Source organism: Diplotaxodon limnothrissa, linkage group LG23, assembly GCF_057381915.1.
Source record: "Diplotaxodon limnothrissa isolate DT_005_m linkage group LG23, D_limnothrissa_male_GT1.1, whole genome shotgun sequence".
NCBI lineage: Eukaryota > Metazoa > Chordata > Actinopteri > Cichliformes > Cichlidae > Diplotaxodon > Diplotaxodon limnothrissa.
This window is the reverse complement of record NC_140617.1, coordinates 34,641,740-34,654,726: the sequence shown is the minus strand read 5'-3', so window position 1 is coordinate 34,654,726 and position 12,987 is coordinate 34,641,740. Positions and strand designations below refer to the sequence as shown.

At 41.0% G+C, this 12,987-nt stretch overlaps 2 protein-coding genes across 4 annotated transcripts; one reads left to right on the top strand and one right to left on the bottom strand.

The window, feature by feature from the left end:
• Window positions 1-537: 537 nt before the first annotated feature.
• Window positions 538-9,468, bottom strand: trim25l (tripartite motif containing 25, like). 3 transcript variants are annotated; one of them, XM_085348402.1, is made up of 17 exons: window positions 9,395-9,468; window positions 7,398-8,001; window positions 6,905-7,000; window positions 6,545-6,778; window positions 5,975-6,134; window positions 5,862-5,894; window positions 5,705-5,740; window positions 5,568-5,612; window positions 5,394-5,447; window positions 5,265-5,312; window positions 5,090-5,152; window positions 3,431-3,655; window positions 3,181-3,294; window positions 2,244-2,279; window positions 2,052-2,120; window positions 1,853-1,918; window positions 538-1,097 (listed from the first exon to the last, which is right to left on the bottom strand). In XM_085348402.1, the coding sequence occupies exons 1-17, from the start codon at window positions 9,466-9,468 to the stop codon at window positions 538-540; spliced, it is 2,517 nt and encodes an 838-aa protein (XP_085204528.1). The 3 variants fall into 3 exon arrangements, with proteins under 3 accessions (XP_085204528.1, XP_085204529.1, XP_085204530.1); XM_085348403.1 differs by lacking the exon at window positions 9,395-9,468 and having other exon boundaries at window positions 5,259-5,312; window positions 7,398-7,997; XM_085348404.1 differs by lacking the exon at window positions 9,395-9,468 and having other exon boundaries at window positions 3,431-3,588; window positions 5,086-5,152; window positions 7,398-7,997.
• Window positions 9,469-11,198: 1,730 nt separating this feature from the next.
• On the top strand, window positions 11,199-12,520 carry nudt15 (nudix (nucleoside diphosphate linked moiety X)-type motif 15). The gene is made up of 3 exons (XM_085348621.1): window positions 11,199-11,347; window positions 12,113-12,306; window positions 12,411-12,520. The coding sequence occupies exons 1-3, from the start codon at window positions 11,199-11,201 to the stop codon at window positions 12,518-12,520; spliced, it is 453 nt and encodes a 150-aa protein (XP_085204747.1).
• The last annotated feature ends 467 nt before the right edge of the window (window positions 12,521-12,987 follow it).

Sequence of the window (12,987 nt, the reverse complement as noted above, 5' to 3'; positions counted from 1 at the left end):
ACTTTCTTTATTAGGCACAACATCGAAATACCATCTTTTAAAAAATATTTTAGCCCTTATACACTTTGCTGATGCTTTTTACATTCTGATAATGACATTTACTCATTTGATATCTCAGTCATAACCACCACCTGCACCCACCTGGTTACCCAAACATCTTGATCCCCCCAAAAAACAAAACAAAACTAAATACAAAAGTGGAATAAATAAAGTTAAAGATTATTTTCTCTTTCTATAGAAGACATGGCATCAGCGCCATGATAACTATGCAGTCTGATATTGTGACAGCCTCAACCCAAAATCTGTGGCATTGAAATCTCCTGTTTGCTAAAAACAGTGCACTCTTTGTTTTTTGTGAATAGTAGAAGCTAACTAAGTGCATTTAAGCTATGTACACATATACACACATACATATATTTATAGATGACTTTGCAAATAATTTCAGTCAGTGTGTCATTCTAACAATCAGCAGGAACACTTGTGTTTTTCCTGTGTTCAGCTCTGAAGTCAGTCAGTGAATTACCAACTCTCTGGTCTTCACAGGGGGCAGATCTTGATGCTCTCAGAACTTGAACTGAAGTCTAGCCCAACCCCGATTCCGCTCCCCACCCAGAAGGTGGCATAAAGCGGCTGCGTAAAGTTGGCTCGGAAGGTGTGGAGGTGGGTCATGCTCTCTGCGACGCTGTAGAACGACAGCGTTCCCGCGGACAGGTCCAGGTAAATGCCCACACGGGGGCAGTACACGACCGGAATGTCCGTTTTCTGATTGTCATGCATGGCTGTGCAGCAGGTGTCCGACAGCTCCAGGGTCCAGGACTGGGCATTGTATCCGAGGCCTGACCTGGCGTCCGAGCCCTTCCTGGCCATCGCCCCGTAAGCTATGCCGGTTGAGGAGCCCCGGCCTCTCCACTCCACCTCCCAGTAGCAGCGTTGGGCATACAGCGGACTGTCACACATCACCTGGGTCCAGCCATCAAAACGCTGGGGGCTGTCGGGGTAAAGCTGGGCTGTCCCCTGCAGGGCGGCTTTAGTGTTGTTCTCAGAGAGCGTCAGCTGCCTGTGGGCCGTGTTGGAGTCGAGGGTCAAGCTCACCGAGTCTAGGAAAGACATTTCAAGGACAAAATATTTTGACAACTTATCATGACATCACGGCCAATTCTGTACGTCAACATCTATGTTCTGATACACTACAGTGGAACAAGATGCCCTCCGAGAGCACAAACCTCCTCCAAGCTGGCTCACTCTCTGGGCAGTGTTAATTTTAAGGTAGCATGACAGATGTTTAATAAAATAATGGTAATGGATACTAAATAACTATACATGAATACCTTGAGTTTATTATATAATATGATACTACAGTATATTTCTCACTAACAGCACCCTGAGCAGCTCATTGTCTTTAAAAATGCTTCAATGTTGTGACTGATCACAAATTCACCTGGTAACATGCTCATTATATTAAAGGAAAAACATCACAGTCATTAGTTCTTCATCTATGTGACTACAGTTCACTTATATACAAAACAAAAGATTTTTATATGAGAACAAAAATGTGTAACTGAGTTTTGGCCTTCAATGAATGCTCGAGAAATATGTTTTTGAAGGTTTCATTTAAGAATATTGTTTATCTGCTTGTTGTTGTCATTACTTTTTTCCCCCCCTCTTCTTGGAACATATGGTACTTTTAATGATATGAACCCAGGCCAGACCTATATATGAGCATCTGATCCTATATTATTTGTATGGTCTGTGTAGTATGTTGTGACTGAATGAATAAACTGACTGAATGGTTAAAAAGTGACAGTTTGTGGTCCCAGTTTGTGCTTAGATCTGTCATTTTGTACAGACTTACACTGCAGGAACTCCTCTCTAGTCCTCGGCTCCGGGGCTTGAATACTGTCAAGGCTGATTTCTCTCACTGTAAAAAAAACAACAACAACAACAAAAAAAATTAAATGCATCTTTTTTTTTTTTACTGTACATCAAATAGTTTGATTTCCATTTATGTTTCTTCTCTCAATACCAAAATGACTAAAGCTTGAATGACTCACAGGCGGGGAAAGCCGGAGCGTGATTCATGGAGTCCGGAGTGGGCGTATCCAAAAAGAGACCGGGGTTAACTGACCAATGAGAAAACAGCATTAGTGACGTCACTGAAACGCATATTGCTTAACTTATTCAACCGGTTGAACAGTTGATGGGACAATACATTCATGTTATATATAGAAGGGCAATCTTCTTACTTTCTGTGGGAGTTTCAGACAGCTCAGCCATGCCCCCTGTTGAATGCAGAGACAGAGTGATTGCTTCTGTTAATGTCACTAATTGCTCTTGAGTGCTTCAGTCAGTAAACACTTCAACTAGAAGTCAAAGCTGTCTATTTAAATGTAAAACCATCTAATAACTTATAAATATCTACCACTTAGCCAACTTCTCATTCATCATCATCATCATCTTGTTTCCCACAAAAGCAAAGGCAGAAAAATAACCATAAAACAGCAAGATTCTCCCCCCCCCCCCCTTATTACTGGTACTGAGTTTCGGATCTTTCAACATCAACTGATGTTTCAATGCTTTCACTGCTTACATGCTAAACGATATTCATGCCGTCATTCCAACTCCTCACACCTCGACTTCAAAACATTTCAGGCTTCCTCCTTTGAACAACACTTGCTCCAACTTTCAGTTTTTACACATCAGCTGACACTTCCACTCACTGTCCTGTAAAGTACACAGCGATCTGTAACTCCTTTTCTTCCTCTCATCCAGCTTGCTTTATTCTCTACACTTCAATGTCACTGCAACTAAACTATTTAAATGATCGACTTTTTCAGCACTTTTACTTCAGCTGATTCCCAGCTTCACTTGTTTCTTGCACTTTTTTCTAACTCAAACTGACACTTCAGCTTTATTCAGCACTGACATTTATGTCTTCCTTCATTTTCATGATCAACACCAAAACCTATCAAAGCCTAAACTGAAACGAAGCGTCATTTAAACTGACACTTGAACTACTTTTACTTTAATTTGAACCTCTTTTATAAAAAGTGAACTTTTTAATGTAACCATGTTAACCACTTTTTCATCTTTTCTTCAGAAACACCCCATCTACTAGTCACTTAATGGTTTGGTTACTGAGATTGCAAAGAGAGTATGAGTGTTGTTGGAGTCAGGTCCTACATGGATTTCCTCCTGCGGACGGTGTGTTGCTGGCCTGTGCGGCTGGAGTAGCCTGGCTGGTGCCACGGCGATTGGAGCGGAAGATGCTGCTGATCGACGCCATTCGACTAAAATCTGAGAATACCAAGAATCAGATGTCAAATCCACGTCATAGTGTTTGTCAAAGCTGTATTAATATTATTATTAATTTTTGAAAACTTATTTTTCAGAAATGGAAATGGAAACAGAAATGGAAACAATCCAAACATACGTCCAGTAGATGCCCGTGCTGGAGCAGGAGCAGGCGTAGGAGCAGGAGTGAGGCTGGCTGGGACTGGAGTAGGAGTTGTGGCCTGGCTCTGGCTAGACCTACTCCAGAGTGACTGAGATTCTCTGCGGCTGGGGGTGGGGCTAGCTCTGGGGCTCAGTCTGTGGCTGATGCTGGACCCGATGCTGATGTTGGATCTGGTGCTGGCTCTGGGGTTAGGCTCCCTCACTTTTTGGAAGACACATGGAATAAAATTGAGTTTAATTTATCGAAGCCATACGAAAATTAAGTGTTTACATAAACTTTAAATCAAAATTTAAAGTGTCTATGGCAAATATAAGTGATTGGTGACAACATCAGTATGGTATCAGAACATCATCTGCTTTTATCGGTTATCTATGGTACTTCATGCACAACTGATTTAACGTCACTTCAAATATGTTCACAGTGGTCACAGAGTCCAGAGTTTACACTGAGATTTAATATTAGTCACTAGTGCTTCTTTGTTATAAAAAACGTCTCATCTTAGAATGTCACTTAAAGGTGACCATTATATCTTTCCCTGTTTTCTGTTTGTTACGATGGGGTATGGTCATATTAAACATGGACAAAGTTTCAAAGTTTTGTATGAGCAAAGAGACTATGAGAGCTGATATCGCTGACATCGCTGACATGGCCATTTAAGGCCCCCAATTTAAAAAAGGGGATAGGAATGAAAGCTAAAATAGTGTCATTAGGCAGTGGATACAATGAATGTCAACACAAAGGACAAAAAAAGACTTTTAGGAATCTAAAAATCACGCAAATGATTATAGTTCAAGAATTAAAACTGACATTGAAAATGAAAAAAGAAAAGACTGAAGTAAAGGTACGTAGTGAGGCCTGAGTAATCAGACATCCTTAAATATAACTACTGTTATATATATTTCTTAAATGCAATTGAATACAAACTGTTTAAGTTCTGTTTGAGTTTCAACAATAGTTTTGTGTCTTTCAACAGCAGAAGGCCCACCTCACAATTACTAACGCGTTCATGGTGCAACATGAAATAGATTTACATGTGTTACAATGAGAATATCAACACACTGATGTTTAGCCGATGTACTCTGTTCACCAGATTTACACCAGGTTTACTGTATTAGCGTATGAATGTCTTCCTGTTAGCAACAAAGCAGCTACAAAGTCATACCTGACATCCAAGTCACTGTGGATGAGGCTTAATGGAAATGGACTGGCATTTAGTATAATGCTTTTCCAGTCTAATAAGAAAGTGCTCCCTGTGTAATAAGTATGTATAATTGAGTGTCATCTGCATAGCTCTGTGTGTGGCAATCGCAATGCGTACACGCTATCTGCCTTTAGCATAGAACAGGTGCAGATGACGGTGTGCTGCTAGCAAGATTAAGCAGCAGAAGAACCACCACCCAGGACTGACCTGTAGACAGCCACCCTCTGCCTAAGTGAGAATACTGTTAGCCCAGTGACTCTAATAAAGAGAAACTGAGCCACAGAAAATGCAAATGTCGAGTAACTCAAGACAATGTGCCTTGACTAAAAATAAGGAAGAACTGTCATTTAAGCAGAAAAAACACCTTGCAGTAGGAAGTAAAAACCAGATTACTGTCATGAAGGGTGATGATATTAATGCCAGTGTCAACTCACATGCATCTCTGTCTTCTCTCCTCTGTTTGTCCTGCAGTCTGGGTGAGCTTGTGTTAGCTCTGTCTAAAAACCAAGGAAGAAACTGACTTTTGAAACAAACTTTTCTCTACTTTATCCCTGCTGTGAGCGAAATTTAAATTAATGCTTAAACAGCGGCACAAATACAAACTCTCACCCCGTGCTGTGTCTCTGCTCCTCACATCTTGAGTCCTGAGTCCTATACCTGAATAAAAAAAAGTGACAATGTCAGGGAAATCCTTTGTACGTTGTCAAATGAAGCTTAACAATCATCAGAGTACAGTACCAAGTCCTCGTTTGTCTGTACTTCGCCCTCCAATTGAGATAGTGGGTGTAGAAGCTGTAGAAAAAGAATGAAATTACAAATTATTTAAAATATTTAAACAAGATTGGACGACAAGATGTAAATATGCAGTCATGGTAGACAAAATGTGGTCAGAAAAAAAAACACCAAACATACCCTGTGGACGGGCGTTTGTGTTGCGGGCACTGAGACCAGAAAACACTAGAGAAAAAGGAAAATCGGTATCTTTCTGCCAACATCATGCAAAATGTGAAAACGTTTATTTGGATTTAATAAGAAAATTCAAACCTTACATTTTAAAATCCCTCCTTTCTGTCCGCTTCGGTTGGCTAAGATTAGAAGAAGTTCAATTAAAAAAACAAACAAAAAAAAAACACACTAAACTTGAATGCATTAATAATTACGCTGGAAAAAAACAAAAACGAACTATAAACAATGCCTGGAACTTACAGTCTCCCAGAGCGAACAGTGTTGTGTCATTCACTTTAAAAGAACACAGATAATTACATTAAATGAGGTACAAAATAAGACAGAATAAGAACAAAAGGCCTCTTTGGACAGACCTTGTTTAGTGATCTTGCCCAGCTCCTGGTTGCATAGATCTTCCACTCGCTCCCTGAGACACAGGATGGCATCTCGTACAGGCTCAAAGGAAGCCTCGTGATTGACTTTCACAGCTGGCAGATCCCCAGACTCAAGAGGACTGCACATAGACTCGTACGTCTGAGGAAACATGGCAGTTAGTTAAAAAACACAACAAAAATTATTTAATCAGGATATCAGGAGTCTTGAGATTCAGAAAAAAATGACTGTATATCCTGCTCTGTGGTCTTCCTCTTTTCCACCTGCCTCAAACTCTCCATTTAACATCCTTCAAAATATCCACTGTCACCTTTGAACCTTAACCATGTCGCTTTAATTTTGTCTCCAAAATGCTCAATGTGATGTCACTCCCAACAAAAACCTTAGCGTTTCCACAGTGCCATTGTCTCCAAAGGTTTCATTACCATCTAGTAAACTTTCCCTAACACTCTTGCTGTTATCCTTCTGTCATAAGACGTGTAAAGAATAAGCAATCACTGCTGTGTCCATGATCAATATTTCCACTCAGTGAGCTTCACAGTCCGGCCTACCTGCAGATAGTAGATGTTGTCTTCGCAGCTTGCCAGGTCCTTCATCTCAGTGTCCCTTTTCTTCAGCTCCTTGATCTCAGCCTCCAGACTATCTGTAACTTCTTGTGCATGGCCCATCTTCTCCTGGTTGGCCTGATCCATCACCTCCTCCAGCAGCTCCTGAAGACGTTCCATGGAGCGCAGCAGCTCCGACAGCACCTGCTCCGCTTCATTGTGCACCACATCAGCAGAACGCTGCGCACACAAGGAAAACACAAAACTAATTAAGGCCCCTCAACCACCATCATATTATTTAAACCCTGTAGAAAACCTGTTTTCCATTTAAAAGAAAAAAAAATAAATTGTCTACCGCTGACCAACCTTCATCTGCTCCATCATCTTCTTCATGTCTTTCAGCTCCTGCTCTCTCTCTTTCAGCTTCTGTTGGTTCGCTGACTGCAGGTCGGACAGCAATTTCTGCAGAGACGCACGCCGTGACACGAGATCAGAGAAACAATCCCACAGACAAGGAAGCAGGTGTGTAGGTGGCACAGAAGACAACGTGAGAGGGTGGAGCATTATGAATGACTAGGCTAGGAATGTTGTTAGGAATGTCTTCAGCCTGGCTGCACCCGGCGTCGCACACAAAAGGAAATAACTGACTTCTTTCAAATAAACCTTTTATACACAATAATGGACAGCACAGAGAAGGGCGGATATGCTTTATTTATAGAATATTGACTGTAAACTTCCATTTACAAAATTATGGAGATTTTTCCCAACACCCAAACCAGTCATTTTAATTTTACTTTAGATCACCCTGGTAACTGTCTGACTGGCCCCAGTCATTATGTAGCACCCATCCTCTGCTTACCTGCTTCTCCAGCCTTTCGACCTTGGTGGACACGCTCTCGTGGCCTTTGTGCTGGTTGCTGGTGCACAGCCAGCAGATGAACATCTTGCACTGTCGGCAGAAGAACTCCTGCAGGTATTTGTGCTGGGTGCAGATCTTTTCGGCCAGGTTGCCTGTCGGTGGGATGAGCTCATGCTGCTTTAGGGATTTCTTTGTCTGGTGAGGCTTCAGATGGGCCTCGCAGTAGGAGCTCATACACACCAGGCAGCTCTTGACTGCAGCTCGTTTTTCATTTTTGCACATGTCACATGGTACGACCGAGGAGGAAAGCTTCTCTTTGGCGAGTCGCATGGATTGACGCACTTCAGATTTGAGGGCTCCTTTGCGGAGCTGCTCCACAGCCTCTGCCAGCATGGTGTTCCTGGACAGGGAGGGCTTGGGGCAGAAGGTCTGACGGCACTGAGGGCAGCTGTAGATCCCTTTGGGGTCATCTTTAGTCCAGTAGTCCTTAATGCAGGCCATGCAGTAGCTGTGACCGCAAGGGATGGTGACAGGATCATTTGGCAGATCCAGACACACGGGGCAGTTAAACTGCTCCTCTGTCCACAGCTTTGCACTCATAATGCTGTTAATGAAAAAAAAAAAAAAAAAAAAAAAAAAAAAAGAGTCAAAATGGTTAGCAAGTCAGAGACTTTTAAACACGCAAAGAATCGAAGAACAAGCTCCAGAGATTCAGAAGGTAGTGTGAAGCCTGGGTTCACAGGAGGAAAGTGTCTGTCACTCTCAGGTGAGCTGGGCGGGACCAGAGCCACCAGGCAGGTCTAGCGGGGAGAACGGGTGTCGGTGGACAACTGTGGAATGCCAGGAAACCAAAGGTGTGAGTGGACAAATCCGCACATCACAAAGTATGGCACAGATATTCTTTATGAAAGTAAATATTACTACATGTAGTAGCAAAATCTACTTGAGTAGATTATTCCTTTATTATGAGGACAATTTAACATTATTAGATTGTAACGCTGAGGTATTAAACTCTAAGCAGCATATTACTCTTATTTAATTCTAGTCTTTTCAGTCTAGTAGTACATGACCTTGCGCTTAAGTCCCCCTATATGGCCACAAGATAAATGAGATTATTATTGGTATAGAAGAATTGAAAAATTCAGTCCTTGCTTTGTGGTAAACATTAGAATAGATGTGGTTACAATATAGAAAAAACTGACCTATCATCAGACAAATCAACAAAACCTCTGCCACAGAAATACAGAGAAATGCAGCAACTGTGTGATGCTATCATGTCAGCAGGGACCAAAATATCTGGAGGATTTCCAGAGTTGATGAGCCGTACCATGTATTACCAGACTTTCCAGCCCCTGGATGGATCTATGTCATGGTCTATTAAGGCAATTCTGAAGACAAATGGAGGGCCCAACCTGGTACTAGCAAGGTGCAACCAATAAAGTTGCCAGTGAGTGTACATACAGTTAGAATGTTAGATGTAGAAGTTTGTTTTAAAAGAAAATGAATTAAAACATCTTATAAAATGAACTACATCTATAAATAAAAACAAGACATTTAAATTTTGTTTCCAAGACATTCGTGTGTTGCTGAGATATCAACTGATGCTGAATTAAGGCCAGGGCTTTGCATTTCAACGGTGCTAGTCCTGTCTTCCCCGAGTCCACCTGAGACTCAACATTTTTACAGTGTTCACGTTGCTATCACTTATTCAAGTTATTTGTATTGCTAAATGTTTACAGGATATTTATTAAAAAAATAAATATAGAAATGTCAGAATAGCTGAAAGTTGTCTGGGGACAGAATATATTGTTTGTTAGTAAAACAGTGTGGTAAAAGTTTTCATTAACCAATGAGTAGCTTTGAACACAGAAAGTGTCTACAATGAGTTATGTTCAATTAATCCCTGCAAAATTCATGCTGACTGTTCAGTTTCAGTATTTTTTCCCCCATAGTTACCTCTGGGGTACGTCAGTGAGATGGATAGCTCTAATATTTACATCAGTGTTGGGGAACTCCAGGTCTCAAGGGCCGGTGTCCTGCAGGTTTTAGGTGTGTCCTTGATCCAACACATCTGATTTAAATGGCTAAATGACCTCCTCTTGAAGTTCTCCAGAGCCCTGGTAATGAACTAATCATCTGATTCAGGTGTGCTGACCCAGGATTATATCTAAAACCCACAGGACACCAGCCCTTGAGGCCTGGAGTTCCCCCACCCCTGATCTTAGGAAGCCCCGCCCACCTGCTGTTGAAATATTTTGTTTGTGAAAGGCAACACGTCAGTTTAGCTTTAAGGAAAGGTCAAGGGAGTAAAAAAAAAAAAAAAAAGATACTTGTAGAAGTCTCAAAAACACATAAAATCTCTATGTATCAAAAATGATACAGGGGGTAACCCACTGAAGCACTGTGGCATGACCTAATAAGGCATGTTCAATTAAGACATCTGAGAAATACTGACAACCTAAAATAGTTTTGTAGGACTGTCCAAAATATATCAGCATCTTTCTGCAAGTTTCATGAGCAGCTATAGAACACATCTAATGGAGGGTGTTGCAATTAAACAATGAAAAATAGTCAACTTTCAGGTGTCTGTCCAAAAGACTGGGCACAGTTACTTTCCCAAAATGTCTCACTACCAGCATCAGCCTCCTTGAAAATAGGCACAAATAGTGCAAATCCAAATCCAGCTAATTTGTGTATTTTAACCAGCTTCCTTTCTGCCCATTATGCACTGTTTATTTTGGCCTCATTTATTTGGGAGGTTGCTCTGACTCCTTTTAATCTGCAGTTTCACAAAAGCTTTTACTGGATAATGACAGACTTCCTTTTGATCAGACAGTAAATGTGACACTACAAATAATACTCACCAACAAATTTTCACCGGGAACAGACTGGAAAGTAAAAAAAAAAAAAAAAACCCGACACGTTTGCACGGTCATCTTTGAATAAGACTTAACTTTGGGTGAGGAACATGTCAGCTAAAGCAGCAGTAGGCAGGAGAGAGGATGTGGTGGGTATCTTTGGGCAGTAAAAATTTTTTTTCTTTAATATAAATGTTTTGTGCTCAGAGTCTGATGACTTTTCACACCATGATTGATGTCTACATGCTGGAAAAACAGTGGTAATTACAACGCTAACACAGTGTGAGCCTGTACCATAATCGGAAAACCCATTAAATATATTTGTTTTCCTCTCCACATGAGGATTTAAACTGCTGTTGCACATATCCAACTATTATCTTCCTGACCTTTTCTCTGCATTGTGTTTGCCTTCAAATAACTGAACTATTTGTCAGTTGAAATCTTTTAAATAAATAAAGACTGCTGAACTGTAACTTTATCATGAATAAAGTAGTTTCTGAGCCCCTAATCTCCACTATTGTACACTTTTATACCTGAACTCAGGTCTTTTATTAGTGTAACTACAACCACTCACTAGATGGCAGTGCTGCACTCATGTTAAAGCAATAGCCTGTAAATAACCCGTTCCACTTGCCGAATGTTGACAAAAGTGAACAATGTGCGAGTCATTTCTATTTAACTAAATTAAAAAGAAGCGGATAAATAGAACTAATAATATAAGGTAGTATATCGGCTTATCGCTGTTGCTACCCAGATTGACGGAATAAAAACGACTTAACGCTAACTCAAGAACAGACACGGCTTGCTTTAAGCGAACACGGAAGTACAAGGTGGAGACGCTTCTTGTGTCATCCAAAGAGCTTCTCTACTGTGTAGCATAGCGGTGTTGCGTGATTTGAACTAACTTGTTTTCATTTCGGAGCCATTTTTCAGTTTCGTTCAGATGCCAAATAATGTCGTTAAACGTCCTGGAGTCGGGGTCGGGGTGCTGGTAACGGACTCTGCTCACCCAGGCTGTGTACTCTTGGGCAAACGGAAGAGTGCGGTGGGAAAAGGGACATACCAGCTCCCAGGAGGTCACCTGGAGTTCGGGTATACATTGACGTTGTAGACTCCATTCATAAATCTGACATAGTTTTCTTCTTCTTCTTTCTCTTTAATTAAAGTGGTTGGCGTGCGACAACCAGGTGTAGTTCCGTCCCCTAACCGGCTGAAATATGGGGACGAGAGGTCCCACACCATCTTTATCCCATTACCTGTGATATATGCTAATGGGGCATTCTTCTCTGCTTGATCAGCTCAGATTTGCCTTAAAACTTTATGGTGAAAAGTTTTGATATATGTAATGATTGCTGCTAAATTTTTAGCTTCATTTATCAAATAGTTTTTACGTTATATTTAATTAAAAATGGTTTCTGGACCCATTTCCAATATGTTTTGTTGCACTTTAACGTCTGACGCAATGTTTGAGCATAAATGCGTCTACTGTCATACCAACCTTCTGCATATCCTCCTTCACAACAGCCACCGGTCATATTTGTGGTTTTCCTCTTTGCCTCCTGCCTGGGAGCACAATCTCTACCACTTCATCCAGCTTGCTCTGCAATTCCTCTCTCTTCCATATACATCCAAACTTTGGACCAAAACATTTTTTTTGGCAAATTGGAAATTGTGAACAGATTACATTTTCTCAGTATAAAAATGAAAACAAAACAACTCAGGAGTGCTGCTAATTTTTTTTTTGCACTCCCATGCATGCAGACAATGGAGGCAGAAAGAGCTGAAATAGCCTTAGAAGCCCGTTAATGTACTTTAGCTAATGTTAAATAAGATGTAATTTTTTTATTTCATTCAAAGGGAGACTTGGGAGGAATGTGCCCACAGAGAGGTGCTGGAAGAAGCTGGGGTGGGTTTGGTGAACACCCACTTTGCATCAGTAGTTAACGCCATCAAGCTGGAGGAACAGTACCATTATGTTACCATATTCATGCAAGGAGAGTTGGACAGGCAGTCAGGAGAGCCACAAAACCTGGAACCAGACAAAAATGAAGGTATGTGAAGTGGGACTGCTGTTTTTCAGTGGGGGGAAAGCACCTCCACTAAGCACCCAGTGAGCAGCTGATGAAACAAAATGTGTTGCTTTCTCATTTTGCAGGCTGGACGTGGACACGCTGGGATGATTTTCCTCCAGAGCAGCAGCTCTTCATGCCACTGGCCCGCTTGAGGCAACAAGGCTTTCAACCATTCAGGAACAAAGACAGTTGACCCTGAAACTTCCAGTTATATTATGAAAAACTGTTAATCCACAAGGATAATACAGGAACACTGTTTAAAAACTGCTGTTGTCTCACATGTCTTTTTTTTTTTTTTTTTACATTACATACTGTATTTTCTGAAATAATGCAATAAATCTCAGTGACCCTGACCTCAAGGTCAGAGTGAAGTTTTGTGAAAATCTCGTGAATGCAATAACTTGAGAAAAAGGCAAGGCAGGATTTTGAAATTCATACCAGAGGTGCAGCTACTGGAGGCTGAGGGGTTGCATTCGCCACTGCCAGTATTTTTATTTAAGGCATTCAAGTTTCTCAGTTTGTTAGCCTTGACAAACAAACAATGCAAGAAAAAAGTGCATTTTACACAATGTTTATGTCCTAATATTATTGGGGAGAATCACTTTCTTTAAACCTTGTGAAAAAGGACATTTGCTGAGGAGATGCTCTGTAAGTACTATT

Coding starts and splice junctions, on each gene's coding strand:
- trim25l (XM_085348402.1), bottom strand. CDS start 9,468: ATGTGTTGGATCAAGGACACACCTAAAACCTGCAGGACACCGGCCCTT. Junction 5,448..5,567: donor CACAAACGCCCGTCCACAGG/GTATGTTTGGTG, acceptor CTTTTTCTACAG/CTTCTACACCCACTATCTCA. Junction 5,313..5,393: donor TACAGACAAACGAGGACTTG/GTACTGTACTCT, acceptor TTTTTTATTCAG/GTATAGGACTCAGGACTCAA.
- nudt15 (XM_085348621.1), top strand. CDS start 11,199: ATGCCAAATAATGTCGTTAAACGTCCTGGAGTCGGGGTCGGGGTGCTG. Junction 11,348..12,112: donor GGAGGTCACCTGGAGTTCGG/GTATACATTGAC, acceptor TTTCATTCAAAG/GGAGACTTGGGAGGAATGTG. Junction 12,307..12,410: donor GGAACCAGACAAAAATGAAG/GTATGTGAAGTG, acceptor CTCATTTTGCAG/GCTGGACGTGGACACGCTGG.